Raw genomic sequence first — 23,278 nt, 5'->3', positions numbered from 1 at the left:
ATTTTTCAGTTAACAATATCTTTTAAATGTAGACGGAAACTGTGTTATTTTTTTATAGAAAACCAACTCCTGCTAAGAGAGCTTTTGAACCAGGATTAACTATGAGCAAGAACATTTACCATCATGAGTGTTTGAAAAAGTGTTGTTCAAATCGTAGCGCATTTAGTCTATACTGTATATGCTGCAGTACAGTATCGTGCGAGAGTGGGAAGCACGGCACGGTTTAACGTTTACGAGGGGTGTGATGATAGCGATTCACTCAGCGTGAAATCTGTATTCCATCGGTAAATCCTGATAATACTCTCTACCCCGCCATTATACTCTCTAACACTGTTCTATGGAAATCGGTGTAAATGTGGGGATTAATGACCCACGACTGTCACACCAAAGTGCCCGCTCCACTCCACACACTGATAAAGACCTAAACACTGGAATATTTAACACATTTATTTTTTCAAAGAACTCGAAGAAGATAAGGATGTAGTAACTTAATTCCTGGCGAGTGGCAGATGAATGTACAAGCATGTATACATGCCGACTACCAACTTGTTGTCTTGTAGCTTGGATGTAAACTTGAAACATAATCCTCCTCATCCTCATCCCGCCCCCCTTCTACTACTCTTCCTCCTCCTTCCCCCCTCTCCTCCTCTATGGGATGACTCATTGATCTTATACCGGCCAGTGAATAATCAGAAACTCGACCCCACGGCACCAACAAGGAGTCAAACCCAGACCAAGAAGGTACAAGGATGCAAGGTGGAGAACTGTAACTCTATGTTATCCCTGTTTCTAATAAAAATTGTATGTTCATAACATGCCAATCGTTTAATCTAATGGTTATGGGAAAACAAAAATAGCATTGCCCTACATTTTATCGCCACATTAACGCAAACATATTTCTCCGCCATATTGTAACATTTATGGGTTTTTCTTACAAAGGTTCACATAGCTATCCAGTTACCTTGTAAACAGTGTCATTATCAAGGATGCTTACATATAATTAAATGTTTCTCACAAATAAGATTTTTCCAACTGATGATAGAGAGTCTTATTAAAACACATTTAATTAGTACAAAAGTAATGAGAGGTTTAAATCTATTATGTTTTTCTTAACAAAAACTGAAACATGTAACTTTCAGAGCTTCCATTGTGGCCAGCAAATCATCACAAGTGTCCATGAATATATATTAATATTATTATACAGATATAAATTACACCGATATTAAAATTGACAGGTCGATATATTATACAGATACTTACATTGAAATTACATTTTTATTAATTAGACAAATATTTATTTTGAATATATATTATATGGAATATATATTTATATTATTTATACAGATATTTATTTTGAACTTATATTAATATTTAATTAATTATAGAGATACAACTTTTGAATAATCGATGGGGTGATTTCTTTTCAATGTAAACACAAAGTACATGTTTACTGTGAAGCTGAAACATTTATTTCTTACACAAATCTTGTTTGACTTAACCTGGGGGGTGGGGAGAGCTGTTGGCCCAACACGATGACCCAGAGATGGGGTGTATATCAGTCACATCATGCAGTGTATGGGAACAGATCTCCGCTGATAGCAACCCACATATTTCCAGATTCCAGGAAATGGGGTTTATCTGATTAACTTCTCTGCCTCAATAATTTAACCTCATCTCGTTCCTGCATTTAGAAACCGATGCACATATATTAAAGATCTCGTTATAGGAAAATTATTACACTTGATTTCTCTCAAAGCTAAAAGGTATTACTTTTCATTTGAAGACTAAATCGTTACATAACTGTTAACTGTTGACACACATTAAAGATACGTTCAATTGTGTCAGCAGGAAGTGGTGCTTCAAGTGAAACTTTGAATGTTGATGTGTTCAATGTGTGGGAAGTGTCTGTTGGTACAACTATCTGCTTCGTGCACATGTTTATCTGGTCATGTGACAGGCTGTGCGGTTGGTGGAAGCAGCACCCTGGAATTCTGGGAGTGTTTACTGTAGCGATGTACGTCCATCACACATCACGGTATCTATACATCTACATTAGCCTAACTGTATAACATTATCTAACATTCACCTACAACGAAGTAAAACGTTATCCAACATTAGCCTACAAGTTAAAAGTTATCCAACATTAGCCTACAAGTTAAAAGTTATCCAACATTAGCCTACAAGTAAAAAGTTATCCAACATTAGACTACAAGTAAAAAGTTATCCAACATTAGCCTACAAGTAGAAAGTTATCCAACATTAGCCTACAAGTAGAAAGTTATCCAACATTAGCCTACAAGTAGAAAGTTATCCAACATTAGCCTACAAGTAAAAAGTTATCCAACATTAGCCTACAAGTAGAAAGTTATCCAACATTAGCCTACAAGTAGAAAGTTATCCAATATTAGCCTACAAGCAAAAAGTTATCCAACATTAGCCTACAAGTAGAAAGTTATCCAACATTAGCCTACAAGTAAAAGGTTATCCAACATTAGCCTACAAGTAGAAAGTTATCCAACATTAGCCTACAAGTAGAAAGTTATCCAACATTAGCCTACACGTAGAAAGTTATCCAACATTAGCCTACAAGTAAAAGGTTATCCAACATTAGCCTACAAGTAAAAGGTTATCCAACATTAGCCTACAAGTAAAAAGTTATCCAACATTAGCCTACAAGTAAAAAGTTATCCAACATTAGCCTACAAGTAAAACGTTATCCAATATTAGCCTACAAGTAAAAGGTTATCCAACATTAGCCTACAAGTAAAAGGTTATCCAACATTAGCCTACAAGTAAAAAGTTATCCAACATTAGCCTACAAGTAAAAAGTTATCCAACATTAGCCTACAAGTAAAACGTTATCCAATATTAGCCTACAAGTAAAAAGTTATCCAACATTAGCCTACAAGTAAAAAGTTATCCAACATTAGCCTACAAGTAAAACGTTATCCAACATTAGCCTACAAGTAAAAAGTTATCCAACATTAGCCTACAAGTAAAAAGTTATCCAACATTAGCCTACAAGTAAAACGTTATCCAATATTAGCCTACAAGTAAAAAGTTATCCAACATTAGCCTACAAGTAAAAAGTTATCCAACATTAGCCTACAAGTAAAAAGTTATCCAACATTAGCCTACAAGTAAAAAGTTATCCAATATTAGCCTACAAGTAAAAAGTTATCCAACATTAGCCTACACGTAGAAAGTTATCCAATATTAGCCTACAAGTAAAAAGTTATCCAACATTAGCCTACAAGTAAAAAGTTATCCAACATTAGCCTACAAGTAAAAAGTTATCCAACATTAGCCTACAAGTAAAAAGTTATCCAACATTAGCCTACAAGTAAAAAGTTATCCAACATTAGCCTACAAGTAAAAAGTTATCCAATATTAGCCTACAAGTAAAAAGTTATCCAACATTAGCCTACAAGTAAAAAGTTATCCAACATTAGCCTACAAGTAAAAAGTTATCCAACATTAGCCTACAAGTAAAACATTATCCAACATTAGCCTACAAGTAAAAAGTTATCCAACATTAGCCTACAAGTAGAAAGTTATCCAACATTAGCCTACAAGTAAAAAGTTATCCAACATTAGCCTACAAGTAAAAAGTTATCCAACATTAGCCTACAAGTAAAAAGTTATCCAACATTAGCCTACAAGTAAAAAGTTATCCAATATTAGCCTACAAGTAAAAAGTTATCCAACATTAGCCTACAAGTAAAAAGTTATCCAACATTAGCCTACAAGTCAAAAGTTATCCAACATTAGCCTACAAGTAAAAAGTTATCCAACATTAGCCTACAAGTAAAAAGTTATCCAACATTAGCCTACAAGTAAAAAGTTATCCAACATTAGCCTACAAGTAAAAAGTTATCCAACATTAGCCTACAAGTAAAAAGTTATCCAACATTAGCCTACAAGTAAAAAGTTATCCAACATTAGCCTACAAGTAAAAAGTTATCCAACATTAGCCTACAAGTAAAAAGTTATCCAACATTAGCCTACAAGTAAAAAGTTATCCAACATTAGCCTACAAGTAGAAAGTTATCCAACATTAGCCTACAAGTAAAAAGTTATCCAACATTAGCCTACAAGTAAAAAGTTATCCAACATTAGCCTACAAGTAAAAAGTTATCCAACATTAGCCTACAAGTAAAAAGTTATCCAACATTAGCCTACAAGTAAAAAGTTATCCAACATTAGTCTACAAGTAAAAAGTTATCCAACATTAGCCTACAAGTAAAAAGTTATCCAACATTAGCCTACAAGTAAAAAGTTATCCAACATTAGCCTACAAGTAAAAAGTTATCCAACATTAGCCTACAAGTAAAAAGTTATCCAACATTAGCCTACAAGTAAAAAGTTATCCAACATTAGCCTACAAGTAAAAAGTTATCCAACATCAGCCAGGTTGAACAACATTACCCAAGATCAGCCAAATCACAAAACAAATTACTTTTTAAATTGCAAAACATTACCAAAACATTAGCCTACTAGTAAAATATTCCCTCTACAAAGTCTGTATGTCCCACAAAATTTAGGATGGATATTCTTTCAGTAGTACCCAGCCTCCCCACCCCCCAGCCTCCTCCGTGTGGGTGACTGGTGTAATGTATTACCTGTGTGTCCCAACATCAAGGGCAGCATACAGTAGTAACCACCACCCCCACTACACCCCTCCTCCCCACCCCCAGCCTTCTCCTTGTGGGTGACTGGTGTAATGTATTACCTGTGTCTCCAAACATCAAGGGCAGCATACAGTAGTGCCCCCCCTACACCCCTCCTCCCCACCCCACAGCCTCCTCCGTGTGGGTGACTGGTGAAATGTATTACCTGTGTGTCCCTACATCAAGGGCAGCATACAGTGGTACCCCCCTACACCCCTCCTCCCCACCCCACAGCCTCCTTCATGTGGGTGACTGGTGTAATGTATTACCTGTGTGTCCCAACATCAAGGGCAGCAATACATTAGTACCCACCAACACGGAACATCATCGTTAGGTATTTAGTCAAAACATTCCCTGGGTTTCCCTCATCTCGCTGTAATGAAGTAAATATGCTAGGCCAACCTGGAACCTATTTGGACCTCACTGAATGTGGAACCCAAAATAAAACAGTTTTTTTACCCTGGAACGCCAGTCACGGAACGCCAGTCATGGAGCATTTAAGTCAATGGAAATGTTTTTTCACTTTGCAGCTTAAAACTTCTTTCGTTCTTGCCAGGAAAGAAGCTTTCAATGTTGATTTAGGTAAATACATAGGATGCTGTGGTCGACAACCTTTTCTGGGTTTTCTTAATGAAATAGAAACTTAGATTTACTTAGAAACATTCCGATGTCATTAAGGACACATCAGTTTACACATGTGTTCAAGGCGGGCGGTCGGAGGCTACTTACCAGTTATGGCGAAGACATTTTAATCATAATGTCTGGGTGATTGGGTCAGTCATTAACTACTACATTGATACACATGGTACACAGTGATACACAATGATACACAATGATACACATCATATTATAGTTGGTAGACAAAAAAACTTGAATCCAGTTCACCATGAGAACCGATCTTGGACCTAGTGAAATATTGCTATGTTTAATAGAAAGTATTTCTGTTTCCAAGATTTTTCTTTTTGTATTTGATTAAGATGAGATTATCTGATGTGTATCACATTAGCCTATCCATGTGTAGACTGGCCAGTCAAGTGTGGATACAGTCAGGGGTTTTAGAGGATGGGTGTAACATATGACAGGATAGACTAATCACAACAGTTCCCCAAACAGTTTGTGTTGCTGTGCATTATAGCTTAGCAAGCCTACCAACAGTGAAAATGTTTAGCAAGCTTTCCTACACATCCCACCCCCAATCCATCTGAGACATCCCATCCCCACAGCAACTACCCTCACAAGAAACATGATTCCCACCCCCACAGCCCCTACCCCCACAACAAACACATCCCACCCCCACAGCCCCTACCCCCACAACCAACACATCCTATCCCCACAGCCCGCACTCCCACAACCAATACATCCTATCCCCACAGCCCCCACTCCGACAACCCACCCCACCGGGATCAAACGATCAAACCTCACAAACTGGCTCTTTAATCTTGGCACACTGACCTTGAAAATCCATTAAACAAGAAACAATATTGTTTTGGCCTTCCATAAATAATACCGACCAATAATGACAGAAACACACGGTGACAGCCATGCCAAATGTCGGTCTGTTAAGTTGGAGTAGGGGGCACAGTAGATAGGGCGGTTGCTTCTCATGTCGAGGTAATGGTTCAGCTCTATCACAGGAATACAACTATTATATCAATTCTTTATCTCCCAAGCTATAATTGGACTGAAGGATTACCAATACTGACATTACATCCATCTCCGAATTTTCAGTGAAAGCACTTAGATTTAATCTTCCTGCCCTGATAGAGAAGAAATGGAGTCTAATATTCCCGGCAATGGATTTCTCATCACAGATCGACTTCCCCTATGTAATACCATCAGCCAGAGATTCTCCCGTCACAACCGATAGATTCATCGCCTTCTGCTATTTGTACGAATAATTTGTACTCATAAATTGTTCACACAGACCACTGACAGACTGACAGACAAATAACAGGTATCGGTATCAGCTGATAATCTTGTGCGGAAACGTAAGTGATTATGTTAGTGATCCCAGACAATAGGATGGCATCTTTCATGTAGGGGCCAACATCTGTTCAGGTATTTTATCGAGGTAGATCCCTGACACAGGTATTCTATCAAGGTAAATCGTCCTTATTTTTCAATTATTTCCCCTTTCTTCGATATTTGAAAGATTTTATCATTTTTGTTATCAGAAAATATCTCTTTGAAGGACCCACCTCTATCAACTTCAGTCCACGCTGTGGAAGTGTGCCGGTCAATTACTGGTGACAGCCGGCAGAATGGACAATGAATGTATGGTCATAGGATGGGAGTGAAAAATGTTTGAAAAAAAATACTATTGTTCAGGAAGAGAATTTATGGGTGTTAACGTCTTTATTATGAGGAACACATCGTTTCGGAGTATATGCTTACTCCTTCATCAGGTCTTCCTAATGTGTATCACTTCCAATGCCCTTCAAAGACTGTACTATTGTTCCACTTCAGAATCTATTGGTTTCAATTACTGTCCTGTCACAAACACAAAAAATATTCAAATCTCAAAACAGTATTTGAACTTGTGACAAATATCTCTCAGCTTTGACACTGACAACACCACATCCCCCCCCCCCCCCCCCCCCACACACACACACCTGCTGATCAGGTGAGAACAATAAGGTGCATTACTTCCAGGTTTTGACCATCACAAGACTGCCTTACTCCATGAAGTGTGACAGCATGTCTTCGTATGACATCATTCAGGGGGATGGATGACTTAATTGTATTTACAGCTGAATCACAGACCAGTTACAAGATTAAATTCATTTACATTAACTTATTGGTAATGAGATCTCCTAATAAAATATACAACATGGTCAATAAAGTTGATGCTTTAGAAATCAATGTCCAGCCTTTGAGTGGAGCCCCTGCTCCGTCCCACAAAGGGATCTAACAGTGAATGGCTGTCATAAACCTTATAATGATACAGTGAGTTAAGATCGTACTGAAAGATTGCTTTGTGAAACTGGGGCATGCTTTCATAGTTTCATACAATGGCCCCTGTTACATCAGGCATACATTACCTTCATTGGCAACTCTGAGTTAGTGGGGGCGGTCGGGTCGCCTAGTGGTTAAAACGTTCATTCATCATGCCGAAGACCTGGGTTCGATTTGCGACATGGGTACAATGTGTGAAGCCCATTTCTGTCCCCCGCTGTGATATTGCTGGAATATTGCTAAAAGCGGCGTAAAACCATACTCACTCACTCACTCAATGAATGAGCGAGTTTGGTTTGAAAAACGCTTTAAACATTATTTCACTAATGACAGTTTGACCCCACAAGTACGAGTATGGAGCTGACAAACCAAGAAACACAATCGGGGTTTAGAACCCATATGAGGGGGCACGGGTGGCCCAGTCCTCTAAGGCGCCGCAATTCGCTGTGCAGAGTTGCGTCCCTTGGGCACGCCAGAAACCTATGATTGTGGGTTCGAATCCCGGTTTGCCCCGATTATGTTTCTAGGTTTGTCAGCACCATACCCGTGCTCGTGGGTTTCAGCGAAGTGGTAAACGTCTGAGACCTGCATCACTTCGGGCTTTCCTCCCACATTAAGCTGACACGCCGTGATATAACTGGAATACTGTTAAAAGCGGCGTAAAAACCCAACTCACTAGAACCCATATGATGTGGTTCTGGTAACCTAAGCAACGGAACTCTGCACAGCGAGCTGCACTCTCCAAGTGAAGTATTTGTCAAGTCTCGTTTCCCACTCGCGGCACCTCATACACGTCAGACAACACTTAACATGGAATAATACATGATTGATGATCCAAGAGTGAAACTTAAAGCTGTGTTTAACTCTGTGCCGGTCCCCGCCCTCGCCCACCTGCATGTGCTTCGGTAATGGCTCCAAGTTTATAGAGTCCTTGCTTTAATAAATAAGCTTTTCACCATTATCAGAACATGTGTTTCTCAAACAAACAAAAGACACAAGTTAAATGGCTTTTCCTTCAACAGAAATGAATTGACCAAATATTTGGCCCTGACTGGTTATTAGATAATGGCTTCCATCTCACGAGCTGCGTTTCAGAAATGAGGGGTCATGACAATCCGGTAGTCGTTAGTTCGGCTGGCGTCTGTATCCGTGCTTCAAGAAACTACAAGTCTGTTTCAAATCACAAAAACCATAAAATGTTGTGTGAAAAGTTTATTGTGAAAGTTTGAAAAGTATCCAACTCTTACGACAGTTAACCATCTGTGCCCTGTCCGACATGATCGTTCCATGCAGTACAAAGCGAGTAGAAACTTCACATTTTCTTAATTTTACAATTGGCAAGCCAGCAAGGGGAGGTAACTGTACCTTGGTTTAATGACGCAAATTAGGACATCTCACTCAGTTGCATTGGTGATATATTTATATTTTTTGCAGTTTTTGGTTTTGATAGCAAAATTGTGTTGTTGTAAACTGACACCGCTAACGCTAATATAAAAAGCCACGACATAATAAATAATAATTTCATGGCTTTCCACACAATGTGTAAACATATCAATCATGACGGCTCACACAAACTATCTGACAACTTTTCTGGATTTTTGTGCATCACACCCAAAATAACAACCCCTCCCTCTCCCCTCTTTCCGACACATTGTCACCCCCATTGGACCTTCCGGCAGTCTGTATATAATATCTTCACTTGCACTACCAAACACTTCACATGCAATCTCAAAATTTTTGCTTGATTGTTTAAATTATGTGTTCATAAATTTTACACAAAGAGAATTTGTTTAATTGAGCCTTATATGAATACACGATCACTAATGATACTTAAGACATCTTGTAACTCTGAGTTTTTCCTAATAATCACGAAACCTGCAAAGATCCATGTTTGAATAGGTCTTCAGCAACCCATGCTTGCCATGAAAGGCGACCATGCTTGTCGTAGGAGGCAACTAACTGGATCGGGTGGTCAGGCTCGCTGACTTGGTTGATGCATGTCATCATATCTCCATTGCGTAGGTTGATGCTCATGATGTCAGTCACTGGATTGTCTGGTCTCGACTTGATTATTCAAAGACCACCATCATATAGCTGGAATGTTGCTGAGTGCGGCGTTAAACAAAATACAAACTAATAATCAAGATATTTAGTTTTGTACTGAAGGATTTGATCATGGACACCATATTACCTTTGGTCGCTTGTCAAATGTCTCTACATCTCCATGGCAACCAGCATAGGTGGGTCAGGAGGAGACACCATGACCAGTGGAACATGGTCAAGTCTGGCACAGACAAACCACATGCCAGTACTGATCCGTGACACCACACCATTGTGTCCACACAATACCCCAAATGGTCAGGCTTTGTACAAGCATTAACTGCCTCAGAATTCAAATTGCCTGCCACAAGATCCTCCAAAATTTAATTTGCTGATTGTAACAACATATATAGAGGGTAGTCCATGTGTCGAGTGAAATATGTTTCTCTCATTGAGTAGGGGGAAGGATATATTTTCACAAGTGGCGTAATTTCCCCATCACGAGAAACATGATATTACACTTGAATATCATTTATTCATTATATTTATTATTTATTATATACTTTAAGTGTAGTTGTCTACCTGAATTTGTTTTTACCACCCCTTGTAATTGTGACTTAATAAGTACTTCCGAGGTTGCAAAATCTTAAAAAAACATAAATAAAAGTCATAAAAAATATTTGAGGTCACTAAAATTCTTTGTCATACATTTTTTAGTGTAACATCAGTGACGTTTCACCACCCCTTGCAATTGTGACTTAATAAATACTTCTGCGTTTGCAAAATCTTAAAAAACATTAAAAAAATAAAAGATATTTGAGGTCACTAAAATTCTTAATCATACATTTGGATATGATTATATACAAAATCAACTTTAAAAAAATATTCTTGAAAGCTATGAGACCGCTGTTCGAAGCGAAGGAATACACGTTGGTCAAGTAACAAATATGGTGCTTTGCAAACAAACAGTCTCAATTTACGAGTTAAATGGAAAATGTACAGTTTATAACAAAACATTTCCACGAGAATAATAAAACAGACAGACATGATATCAACTCCATAAATGACCATCTGTAATTATTTTGCCTTGTTAATGTGGAACTTATGTAAAAAGGAAATCAACAGTTTGTGTACGGTCCAGGCACCTACATTAAAGGGAGACAATTTGCGGGGAGGTAACTCTTGTATGACAATAGTTCCGTCAAAGAGTTATGTTCACTACAACGAAAATATCACTTTTCTCAACTTCAGAAAACGAAGTCTTTTCACACTGAGTATATAATGTATTTTTTCTGTTTGAAGTGACTAATTACATGAAGATGATGAGAATGGTCCATGGACTCCGCTCATGTTGGTTACTGACGAATGCACCCGATACCATCAGCACAGCATTAGTGTGACACAACGCTGATTACTGCCGTGCTAATGATTGTATCCCATTAATTAAATGTTCGTAGCAGTTTGGGAACACGAACTCATTACTGGGGATGTGAAAGTCGTCTTGGCTCTCAGGGCTTAAACACATGTGTTGTATTAGTCTGGGATAGTCTCACTAAAACCTACAATGATTCATCTGCCCCTAAATTCCTTTCTGAATGTTTTAGACACAGGTTGAGGTAGTTCAGAAAGACAATATGTCTTCACAAGGTTCCTGTTGAAACACACTGCTCGAACATTAAAACAGAAATTCTACAATTTTAAAAGCCATGTTACAAGTGGTAAGATCCATTTTAGTCTTAAAGACCTCATAGAAACTTGAAAGTTTCTTTATTTGATAAAGTGCCATGGGCTCCCCCAAAAATTGAAAAAAATCACATTTATTGAAAACCTAAACAACAATTTAAAAATCACCATCCAACGAGAGAGACTGAGAGTAAATCTAGGAACTGGCTAGATGCTAAGTATGCTTGATACAGGTGGAAGATTGTCCATCACAATCAACCTAGATAGTCTGATAACGTTTTGAGGAACTGGCTAGATGCTAAGAATACTAGATACAGGTTGGAGATCCCCCTAATACATGTAACCTACCCTAAATATATGCACTTGATCCAGTTAATGCAGGCATAAAGATAACCATCTTTTTGTACAGAACGGATAACCTTGTGCAGATAACTTGCTTTATTTTCTCACCAAAATTTGTCTTGGTATCTCTGGCACTCGCTGCTATGACCTTGCATGGAATGTTAAGGAACTGATATCATGGTATGTTTGTAAGAACAAAGTGTAAAGCAAAGAAACTGTTTATTCTAGAAACAAGATATTTTTACCTGCAGCAAGCAGCTGACGTAGTGCTATTCATATTTCTTAAAACGATGATAACTGACCTACAGTGATGTTTTCATAGACTGTCAGAGCTGTGCTTGTTAACTACATTGTCAGGGCTAAAACCCCTCAAAACAGACATTTTGCTGAAAAAAATATCAAAACTGAATAAATCATGTAACACTTTGTACTAGACAACATAGGAACTGCATATTCAGTCAAGTCCTGTTAATCCGACATGGTTGGTTGCATATGATTATGGCGGATTAACAAGTATGTCGGATAAACGAAATTATGTAGTATCAACGTTCGTTAAACATAGCCTGAGGAGCGGTCGGGTAGCCTAGTGGTTAAAGCGTTCGCTCATCACGCTGAAGACCCGGGTTCGATTCCCGACATGGGCACAATGTGTGAAGCCCATTTGTGGTGACCCCTGCCGTGATATTGCTGGAATATTGCTAAAAGCTGCGTAAAACCATACTCACTCACTACACATAATCTGGAATGGAAGTCGCAAGTTTGAAACTGGTACCGCAAAGCTTAAGACTCGTCTCGCATCAAAACACGGGCCTTGTACTCGCGGGCAGTTGACGTACCCTGACCACTGTGTCGGATTAACGAGACTGATTAATGAGTGATTTCGGTAATTCGTTGTAAATTAGTTGTGTCGGACTTGGAGTGTGAGACTGTCGGATTAACGGGTCTAAATAGCACTGATTTAATCGGTTCCAATCATTAGTGTCGGATAAAGGCGACTGTCGGATTAACGAGTGTCGGATTAACGAGACTTGACTGTTTGTGTATATATGTATGTGTAAGTGTGGGTACAACATCTAAGGGAATCCAGCACTGGGAAAAGGAAGGGGTTCAAAATATTAAAATCCTCTCTCTAGAAAATATAACTGCCTACAATATATCTGGTTGTCAAAAGAGGGTTCTGGACCCCTTGGACCCTCCCTCTGGATCTGCCTGGACCCTCCCTCTGGATCCGCCATAATTGTATGGTTCAATAGTAGATATGGATCCTGTATTTGATTTTCTGAACCTTTATGTAAAATATTTTATATGTAAGTCTCATTATGCAAATATTAACTGGCTGTCGGAAATCGTATTACAGATTTGAAACTGTCACTGATAATATATAAATATGCAAAGAAACAATGTCACTTACCTTGACAGGTTATTAACACACATATAAAATATTGTTTATTGTTTATTATAGAAGACCAGTAGTCCCTCACCATGTGGACTTGTACGGTCATGTATATCACGGTTGAGTTTCATGTGTGTAAGTGTGTGTAGACGTGTGTAAGTGTGTGTAGGCGTGTGTGACTGTGTGTAAATAAACCCACTAGGATGGCCCTGAGGAAGAGAGCTGAGCAGTTATATTGTGACATGGCCAGTTTGTGGAACAAGGTCGTCGACGTAGTTTCCTGGCGTAGTTTCCTGCACTGGTGTTGTTACAGTGTTACAGGAGCTCTTTAAGGAGGGTCTGGCTACGGGAACACCTGGTGGACATCATCTCCCGGAGCAAGACCCTCTCCTGTGGAGCCGACTTGCATCATACATTGTCACATGGGTATGACATGAACGCCACCATGCTGTGCTGTACACACATGGGGACTAGAGTATAGGACAGCCCATGGAGAGAGAGGTAAGGTACTCACCGTACTGGCATCGAGGTCCCTGAAATCCTTGTGGGCAGGCGCAGGACTGGCTGTACCCTCCGTTGCACTGACCTCCGTTGAAACACACAGCATTGTTACAGCTCCCTGGAACACAACAGAAACACAATATAGCTCCAACGAAAACAATGTGAGAGCTTCCTTGAATGAATGTTACAGTTCCCTAAACACTATGTTACATCTGTTCCTGCTCCATAGAACACAATGTTACATCTCATAGAATATTGTTACAGTTCTCATGAACTCATTAGAGCCCCATAGAACATCGCTACATCTCTGTAGAACATTGTTACATCTCTGTAGAACATTGTTACATCTCTTTAGAACATTGCTACATCTCTGTAGAACATTGTTACATCTCCATAGAACATTGTTACATCTCTGTAGAACATTGTTACATGTCCCTAGAACATTGTTACATCTCCAGTAAACAATGTCACAGTTCCCATGAACACTGTTACAGCCCCCTAGAACATTGTTACATCTCTGTAGAACATTGTTACAGCTCCCTACAACATTGTTACATCTTCATAAAACAATATTAAAGTCCCATGAACACTGTTACAGCCCCCTAGAACATTGTTACATCTCTGTAGAACATTGTTACAGCTCCCTACAACATTGTTACATCTTCATAAAACAATATTAAAGTCCCATGAACACTGTTACAGCCCCCTAGAACATTGTTACATCTCTGTAGAACATTGTTACATCTCCAGTAAACAATGTCACAGTTCCCATGAACACTGTTACAGCCCCCTAGAACACTGTTACATCTCTGTAGGACATTGTTACATCTCCATAGAACATTGTTACATGTCCCTAGAACATTGTTACATCTCTGTAGAACACTGTTACAGCCCCCTAGAACATTGTTACATCTTCATAAAACAATATTAAAGTTCCCATGAACACTGTTACAGCCCCCTAGAACATTGTTACATGTCCCTAGAACATTGTTACATCTCTGTAGAACACTGTTACAGCCCCCTAGAACATTGTTACATCTCTGTAGAACATTGTTACAGCCTCCTAGAACATTGTTACATGTCCCTAGAACATTGTTACATCTCCATAGAACATTGTTACATCTCCATAGAACATTGTTACAGCTCCCTAGAACATTGTTACATCTCCATAAAACAATATTACAGTTCCCATGAGAACTGTTACAGCTCTTACAGCTCCCTAGAACAATGTTAAACCTCCCTAGTACAATGTTACAGTTCCCATGAACACTGTTACAGTTCCCATGAACACTGTTACAGCTCCCTAGAACAATGTTACAGCTCTCTAGTAAAATGTTTCAGTTCCCATGAACACTGTTACAGCTGCTACAGCTGAATAGAATGCAATGTTACAACCCCATAGTACCCATTGTTACAGGTATCGAACACATAACAGGTCTGTAATGGTACCAAGAACATCACAGGAACACAGTGTTTCTGGTTTGATTACAGATCACCTCCCTCTTTTTCAAACACGGTTACGGGGGCAGGGGTGGCCGAGTCGTCTAAAGCACCACGGTTCTCTGTGCAGAGTTGCGTCCCTTTGGCACACCAGAAACCTATGATTGTGGGTTCGAATCCAGGTTCGCCCTGATTATGTTTCTAGGTTTGTCAGCACCATACCCATGCTCGTGGGTTTCACCGAAGCGGTAAACGTCTGAGACCTGCATCACTTCGGGCTTTCCTCCCACATTAAGCTGACACACCGTGATATAACTGGAATACTGTTAAAAGCGGCGTAAAACCCAACTCACTCACCTGCACTCAAACACGGTGAACTATACTTTACCAGTTGGGTGTGTCACTATCCTACAAAAACCACCACTGTGACTGTTAGGGGCTTAACAAAAGGGGATTTGTCAGAGAGACAAGGAGGCAGATGCTCATAAGTACATAAGAGTACAACATGGGGTAAAGACAGACCCAAACTCCCTCAACCAAAGTTGACCTATACAATCATAAGATGTGCGGACAACACTGCTCCCTTTTGGAGTAAGTTGTTGTAGTTTCACATTTAAAGCCTACACTTGTAAGGATGGGAGTGCGGACAACACTTCTCCCTTTTGGAGTAAGTTGTTGTAGTTTCACATTTAAAGCCTACACTTGTAAGGATGGGAGTGTGGACAACACTGCTCCCTTTTGGAGTAAGTTGTTGTAGTTTCACATTTAAAGCCTACACTTGTAAGGATGGGAGTGCGGACAGCACTTCTCCCTTTTGGAGTAAGTTGTTGTAGTTTCACATTTAAAGCCTACACTTGTAAGGATGGGAGTGTGGACAACACTGCTCCCGTTTGGAGTAAGTTGTTGTAGTTTCACATTTAAAGCCTACAATTGTAAGGATGGGAGTGCGGAGAACAGAGTCATCACTGAGAAAGACGTCTACGACGGCAACATCGACCTAATCACGGCAATCTGTCACGTATCTGTAATCACGTCCACTACACGAGCAGAATAATATCCCATACTCAGGACAAATACCCATCACATCCTCCACACTCCTGCTATTACTGGGCTCATCACATGTCTATACCACCACCCTCTGTGTGCATTATGACACAACCTCATCTTCAAGGTAATTTAAACAATCAATGTAGCAGATCAGGAACACGGAAATATTGAGCTAATGCCTTTTGAAGTCGACAGGCAAATTACATATCTCCTGCCATGCAATTTCTTATGTTTTGTTCCTAGCAATATCAAATTATTCTATACAATGATCTCAGTTGGAAGGGAAGTGCAGGTGGTTTCAACATGGCCACGTGACTTATGTCCATGTATTGATACTTCAGTGTGATTGTCAGTAGCGAACAATCTAGAGTTGTCATATAATGCCTGTCTGTCTTAGTGGTTCTTTATACAGAGAACTGTTGACTCGGGATGTCAATTGATCGGGATTTTTTTTCTCATTGACCTGCTCCCTGGGGTTAATGTACAAGTAAAGTCAATCATGATATTACCATAACGATCAGCGTTATTGGAAGTAATATTTAGCTGATGAACGTTTTACTTGCTTATCTTGACCTGGGTTATCATGTCTGTACCTGGGATATCATGTCTGAACCTGGCCAGGTTATCATGTCTGTACCTGGGTTATCATGTCTGTACCTGGCCAGGTTATCATGTTTGTACCTGGGTTATCATGCCTGTACCTGGGTTATCATGCCTGTACCTGGGTTATCATGTCTGTACCTGGGTTATCATGTCTGTACCTGGGTTATCATGTCTGTACCTGAGTCATCATGTCTGTACCCATGGGTTATCATATTATTACATGGGTTATCATGAGTTATTACATCTTTTCCTGAATTATCATATCTCTACCTGGGTTATCATATCTTTACCTGAGTTATCGCATCCTTACCTGAGTTATCATGAGTTATCATGTCTTTACCTGGATTATCATATCTTTACCCAGGTTATATCTCTACCTGGGTTATCATGTTTGTCTGGGTTGTCATATCCTTACCTGTGTTTTTACACCTTAACATGGGTTATCATATCCTTACCTGGGTCATCATGTCTGTACCGAGGGTACCATGTATATATATGTACAAGTAGTTCACATTCTGGGTGGCCACTGGTGTGTCAAGAATGCATTGTCGTCATACGAGGTGTGATATGTATCGGTAATGTGTGGCATTTAGTTGCAAGACTTCCCTTTGCTGGTATTTGCATATTGCACGTGTTTCCTCTTGTGATGTTGTCACGGCAACCTTCAAGTCATAAACTGCCCTAATGAACCATGAACACCTTCTCAGCATCCTCAGCCGGAGGTGGGAGGTCGGTATTGGGGATGTGACAGCATCACTCACTGCACACGTTACAAGAGACCCCGGCCCCGTTCCACAAAGTGATATTAGCGCTAAGGTGATTGTAACTCCCATACTTTAACATAGGCTTATGATGATCTTAGTGCTAAGATATATAAGTGATATTAGCGCTAAGGTGATTGTAACTCCCGTACTTTAACATAGGCTTATGATGATCTTAGTGCTAAGATATACAAGTGATATTAGCGCTAAGGTGATTGTAACTCCCATACTTTAGCATAGGCTTACAACAATCTTAGCGCTAAGATATATAAGTGATATTAGCGCTAAGGTGATTGTAACTCCCATACTTTAACATAGGCTTACAATGATCTTAGCGCTAAGATCACTCGATGGAACAATTTTAAGACCCTGGAGTGATAGTTGTCGTATCACCTGAATCGTAATTGTCCTATCACCTGTTGTATCAATGTTACCGGGGTGTTTATGTGATGACATATTCCTACCTGAGTTTGTGTGGGTGTTGTTTGAGTGTTTGTGTGATGACATTCTTACTTGGTCACTGATTCACCTGTGGGCTAAATTCCCGATGTTCATAAAGTATTACCTGTGTCAGGGCAAGGCCACATTTTATTACATGTCGCTATTCATATTACATATTTGACTAGGCCATCATGAAAAGCCTCACACAGGCTCACATATTATTGTTGAAAGCACCTGTCCAAAAAACCATGAAGCTTTTTTTTATCAAGTAGACTATAAATTATACATAAGGTATCTATTCACAAAGAGGAAATGGGAACTAATGTACGTTTCATCCTTTACCGTGGGAGAAACTGCATAACTATGTTAATTTACAAAGTTGTACAAAAGTAGATCTAACACCCCTCTGTCAGGGTTAAACATATGTACCCTCCTCCACACTGCGGGGATAAACAGATGTAACACCCCTCTGTCAGGGTTAAACATATGTACCCTCCTCCACACTGTGGGGATAAACAGATGTAACACCCCTCTGTCAGGATTATATACAATTTACTCCACTGCCAGGATTAAACAGATGTAACACACCACTGCCAGGATTATATACAAATTACTCCACCGCCAGGATTAAACAGATGTAACACACCACTGCCAGGATTATATACAAATTACTCCACCGCCAGGATTAAACAGATGTAACACACCTCTGCCAGGATTATACACATATTCTCCACTGCCAGGATTAAACAGATGTAACACACCCCTGCCAGGATTATATACAAATTACTCCACTGCCAGGATTAAACAGATGTAACACACCTCTGCCAGGATTATATACATATTCTCCACTTCCAGGATTAAACAGATGTAACACACCTCTGCCAGGATTATACACATATTCTCCACTTCCAGGATTAAACAGATGTAACACACCTCTGCCAGGATTATATACAAATTACTCCACTTCCAGGATTAAACAGATGTAACACACCTCTGCCAGGATTATACACATATTCTCCACTTCCAGGATTAAACAGATGTAACACACCTCTGCCAGGATTATATACAAATTACTCCACTTCCAGGATTAAACAGATGTAACACACCCCTGCCAGGATTATACACATATTCTCCACTTCCAGGATTAAACAGATGTAACACACCTCTGCCAGGATTATACACATATTCTCCACTTCCAGGATTAAACAGATGTAACACACCCCTGCCAGGATTATATACAAATTACTCCACTGCCAGGATTAAACAGATGTAACACACCTCTGCCAGGATTATACACATATTCTCCACTGCCAGGATTAAACAGATGTAACACACCACTGCCAGGATTATATACAAATTACTCCACTGCCAGGATTAAACATATGTAACACACCCCTGCCAGGATTATATACATATTCTCCACTTCCAGGATTAAACAGATGTAACACACCACTGCCAGGATTATATACAAATTCTCCACTTCCAGGATTAAACAGATGTAACACACCACTGCCAGGATTATATACATATTCTCCACTTCCAGGATTAAACAGATGTAACACACCCCTGCCAGGATTATATACATATTCTCCACTTCCAGGATTAAACAGATGTAACACACCACTGCCAGGATTATATACATATTGCTCTACTGCCAGGATTAAACAGATGTAACACACCCCTGCCAGGATTAAACAGATGTAACACACCCCTGCCAGGATTTTATACATATTTCTTGGAAGTTAGAAGTTTAAATCAGTATTTGAAGTGTGTCTCCTGCTGTGATGATACCTTAAAGACAGACATTGTCAACATGCGTCCTCACCAAGATGCTTTAGGCTTACAACATAATATCAAAGGGTGGAAACTGTCTCAGGCATGAGTGTGTGGTACTCCAATCCTGCCTCACCTACACACAAGGGATTCTAATGATGCAAGAATATCTTTCACTGCTTTACCAAGGGTAACAATTTGCTTGAACTTTCAAACCATTCATCCTTTTCGATTCTGAACGTAAATGACATGATTGACAAGGCCCAGTTGTGATTGGCTACTCCCAGTTTTATCACTCTCTGTAACACATGATGACTATTGGAATGCTGCACATGTAATGCAAATTTGATAAGAACAAGATGCTGGGAACTGTTTCAGGAAAACATCATTTCTGCTCCATGATAACATGAGGACGACATCAAGACCTCCCACAATGCATTGCAGGGTTGGGAACACAGCAGAACTCTCTAAGGACTGACAAAATTTTGTGACTGAATTGAGAAAGAAATGTCACATACCTCCTCCCACAACTCAAGACATAGCTTGGAGAAGGATATGGGGTTATGCTCTGATTGTAATGCAATCAGTATTAAAACTGGCGTGTCTGACATCACTCAGACACTCATCTTCCCAAGGCAAGGGAGTTAACTGACTATAAAAGTCCCATTTCCATCCTTGCCGAACTTGGCTGGAATTCCGGAGTTCCATTTTGGCTGGAATGACAAGTCTATTCATAGTCCAATCAAAATCGTGTAACGAACTAGACATCCGGTTTGTAAACAACATGGATTTCAACATGCAGATTTCGGTTGACCGAAGGATTTGCAAAGCACGTATACCACCAACTGGGCACCGACAGAAAATTTTCAAATCTTTTTATGTTTTTAATCAAGGTGCTCCCGTTTTATTACAACATAGATTTGATTATCTATGAGATCGTCTTGAGTGACCGCGGCCATTTTGTTCGAAGCATTTGCAAGTGATATGAGAGGTGGAATCGGAGGTTCAGAGAAGGGACATAATTGGAGCCTGGAAATTCCAGCCGAGTTCGGCCAGGGTGGAAACTGGACTTTTATAGTCGGTTATAGGCTTTGCCTCGTGAAGATGTCTGACATTTGGTTCTCACATATCACACTTCTGAGGCAGTGGGGTGAGCTGGTGGTTGAAGTATGGGCTCATAAAACTGCAGGCCCAGGTTCGATTCCTCACATTGGTATGCGTGAAGCAAATATATGGTGTCCTCCCTCCCCTTCTCCTCCCTGCTACAAGCGATATCAGACTCTACTCTGTCACTTAGTGTATTGGTTGTCTTCAGCAACCCATGCTTGTCGTAATAGACGACTATGCTTGTCGTAAGAGGCAACTAACGGGATCGGGTGGTCAGGCTCGGTTGAAGCATGTCATCGATCCCAATTGCGTGGATCGATGCTCATGTTGTCAATCACTTGATTGTCTGGGCCAGGCTCGATTACTTACAGAACGCCGTCATATAGCTGGAATATTGCTGAGTGCAGCGTTAAACAACAAACAAACAAACTTAGTGTTTTATTGGAAATGTGTGTAACAGTCTTGTAATGTGTGTGACAGTCTTATAATGTGTATGACAGTGTTGCAATGTGTATGACAGTGTTGCAATGTGTCTAACAGATTTGTAATGTGTGTGACAGTCTTGTAATGTGTGTGACAGTCTTGTAATGTGTGTGACAGTCTTGTAATGTGTGTGACAGTCTTGTAATGTGTGTGACAGTCTTGTAATGTGATGGCCTCTCTTCTCACCTAGTGACATGCATCATCACAGTTGTGCATGTGATAACAATCTTCCCTGCCCCAGAATGCCCTTTCACCATAGAGAAAACAAACTGAACAAGATTGTCATATCTTCTTGACAAAGTCTAAGCCCTTCTTTATTTACTCTATTTGCTCTGACTGTGTTGTGACAAGTCTGGTATGTCTTCATGGCTGGGTGGCTGCCTGGTGTGTTTACACTGTCACAGACTCACAGCACAACAGGAGACACGGGGGACCATTTAGGCAGGAGAATTGTCAAACACGAGGACAATTCGAGGAGTTACGAGGACCACTTAGGGAGGAGGTACTAAGGACACTTAGGGAGGAGGTACTAAGGACACTTGGGGAGAGGATACAAGGACCACTTAGGAAGGGGATACAAGGACCACTTAGGGAGAGGATACGAGGACCACTTAGGAAGGGGATACGAGGACCACTTAGGAAGGGGATACAAGGACCACTTAGGGAGAGGATACGAGGACCACTTAGGGAGAGGATACGAGGACCACTTAGGGAGGGGATACGAGGACCACTTAGGGAGGGGATACAAGGACCAGTTAGGGAGGGGATACGAGGACCACTTAGGGAGGGGATATGAGGGCCACTTAGGGAGGGGATACGAGGACCACTTAGGGAGGGGATACGAGGACCACTTGGGGAGAAGATACAAGGACCACTTAGGGAGTGGATACGAGGACCACTTACGGAGGGGATACGAGGACCACTTAGGGAGGGGATACGAGGACCACTTAGGGAGGGGATACGAGGACCACGTAGGGAGAGGATACGAGGACCACTTACTAGGAATACCTTGGGAGGAGATACAAGGACCACTCAGGGAGGAGATACGAGGACCACTTAGGGACCACATGCTGGTGCCTCATTCTGGCAGTGTGGGTTTGAATCCGGGATGGGCCTCAACCCCCAAAAGTACTAGAATCTGTACATTACAAAGAAAGTGATACCCCAAATACAACATTTGTTAAAGTAGGATAAATATCAGTATCCCATTAAGGTTCACAGTATAAAACTGGAAACATCAACTACAGTTTTGTAGCAGGGGTTTTTACACATCAACTACAGTTTAGTAGCAGGTTTTTACACATCAACTACAGTTTTGTAGCAGGGTTTTTTAAACATCAGCTACAGTTTTGAAGCAGGGGTTTTTTTACACATCAACTACAGTTTTGTAGCAGGGTTTTTTACACATCAACTACAGTTTTGAAGCAGGGTTTTTTACACATCAACTACAGTTTTGTAACCGAGTTTTTTACACATCAACTACAGTTTTGTAGCAGGGTTTTTTACACATCAACTACAGTTTTGTAACCGAGTTTTTTACACATCAACTACAGTTTTGTAGCAGGGTTTTTTACACATCAACTACAGTTTTGAAGCAGGTTTTTTTACACATCAGCTACAGTTTTGTAGCAGGGGTTTTTACACATCAACTACAGTTTTGTAGCAGGGGTTTTTACACATCAACTACAGTTTTGTAGCAGGGTTTTTTACACATCAACTTCAGTTTAATGTTGTCCTATCAGATATAGTCAGCACTATTTACAACATCTTTCATCCTATTTGTCATCAGCAAACTAAAAACTCTTCTATCTAAGCCCACTACATTGGTAGATCCCGGCCCAATGTGCTGTAATGATCTGCCAGCAGGTGGCGGCAGATATTTATAATTCAGGATGTTTAAATTGGGACCCCGTGAAGATACCAGTATCACAGGGTTTCTTCTCCCGAGATTATCATGTCAAATATCTAAACTGAAACTCCACATAACTTCAAACAAACTTCCCTCTCTGCAGCATCTCATGCATGTAGAGCTGTAGGAC

At 40.1% G+C, this 23,278-nt stretch overlaps 1 protein-coding gene across 11 annotated transcripts in view; it reads right to left on the bottom strand.

The window, feature by feature from the left end:
• Positions 1 to 23,278, bottom strand: part of LOC124152559 (multiple epidermal growth factor-like domains protein 6) — a 317,625-nt gene that overhangs the window by 197,449 nt on the left and 96,898 nt on the right. For all 11 annotated transcript variants that reach the window (XM_048394515.1, XM_048394508.1, XM_048394506.1 and 8 more), the window contains exon 4: positions 13,598 to 13,702. In XM_048394515.1, coding sequence (XP_048250472.1) covers positions 13,598 to 13,702 — 105 coding nt within the window. The remainder of the gene's footprint in view (positions 1 to 13,597; positions 13,703 to 23,278) is intronic.

The sequence above is a fragment of the Haliotis rufescens genome, unplaced genomic scaffold (genome assembly GCF_023055435.1).
Source record: "Haliotis rufescens isolate VD_foot unplaced genomic scaffold, xgHalRufe1.0.p SCAF_13, whole genome shotgun sequence".
Lineage (NCBI taxonomy): Eukaryota > Metazoa > Mollusca > Gastropoda > Lepetellida > Haliotidae > Haliotis > Haliotis rufescens.
This window is presented reverse-complemented; position numbering and strand designations above follow the sequence as displayed.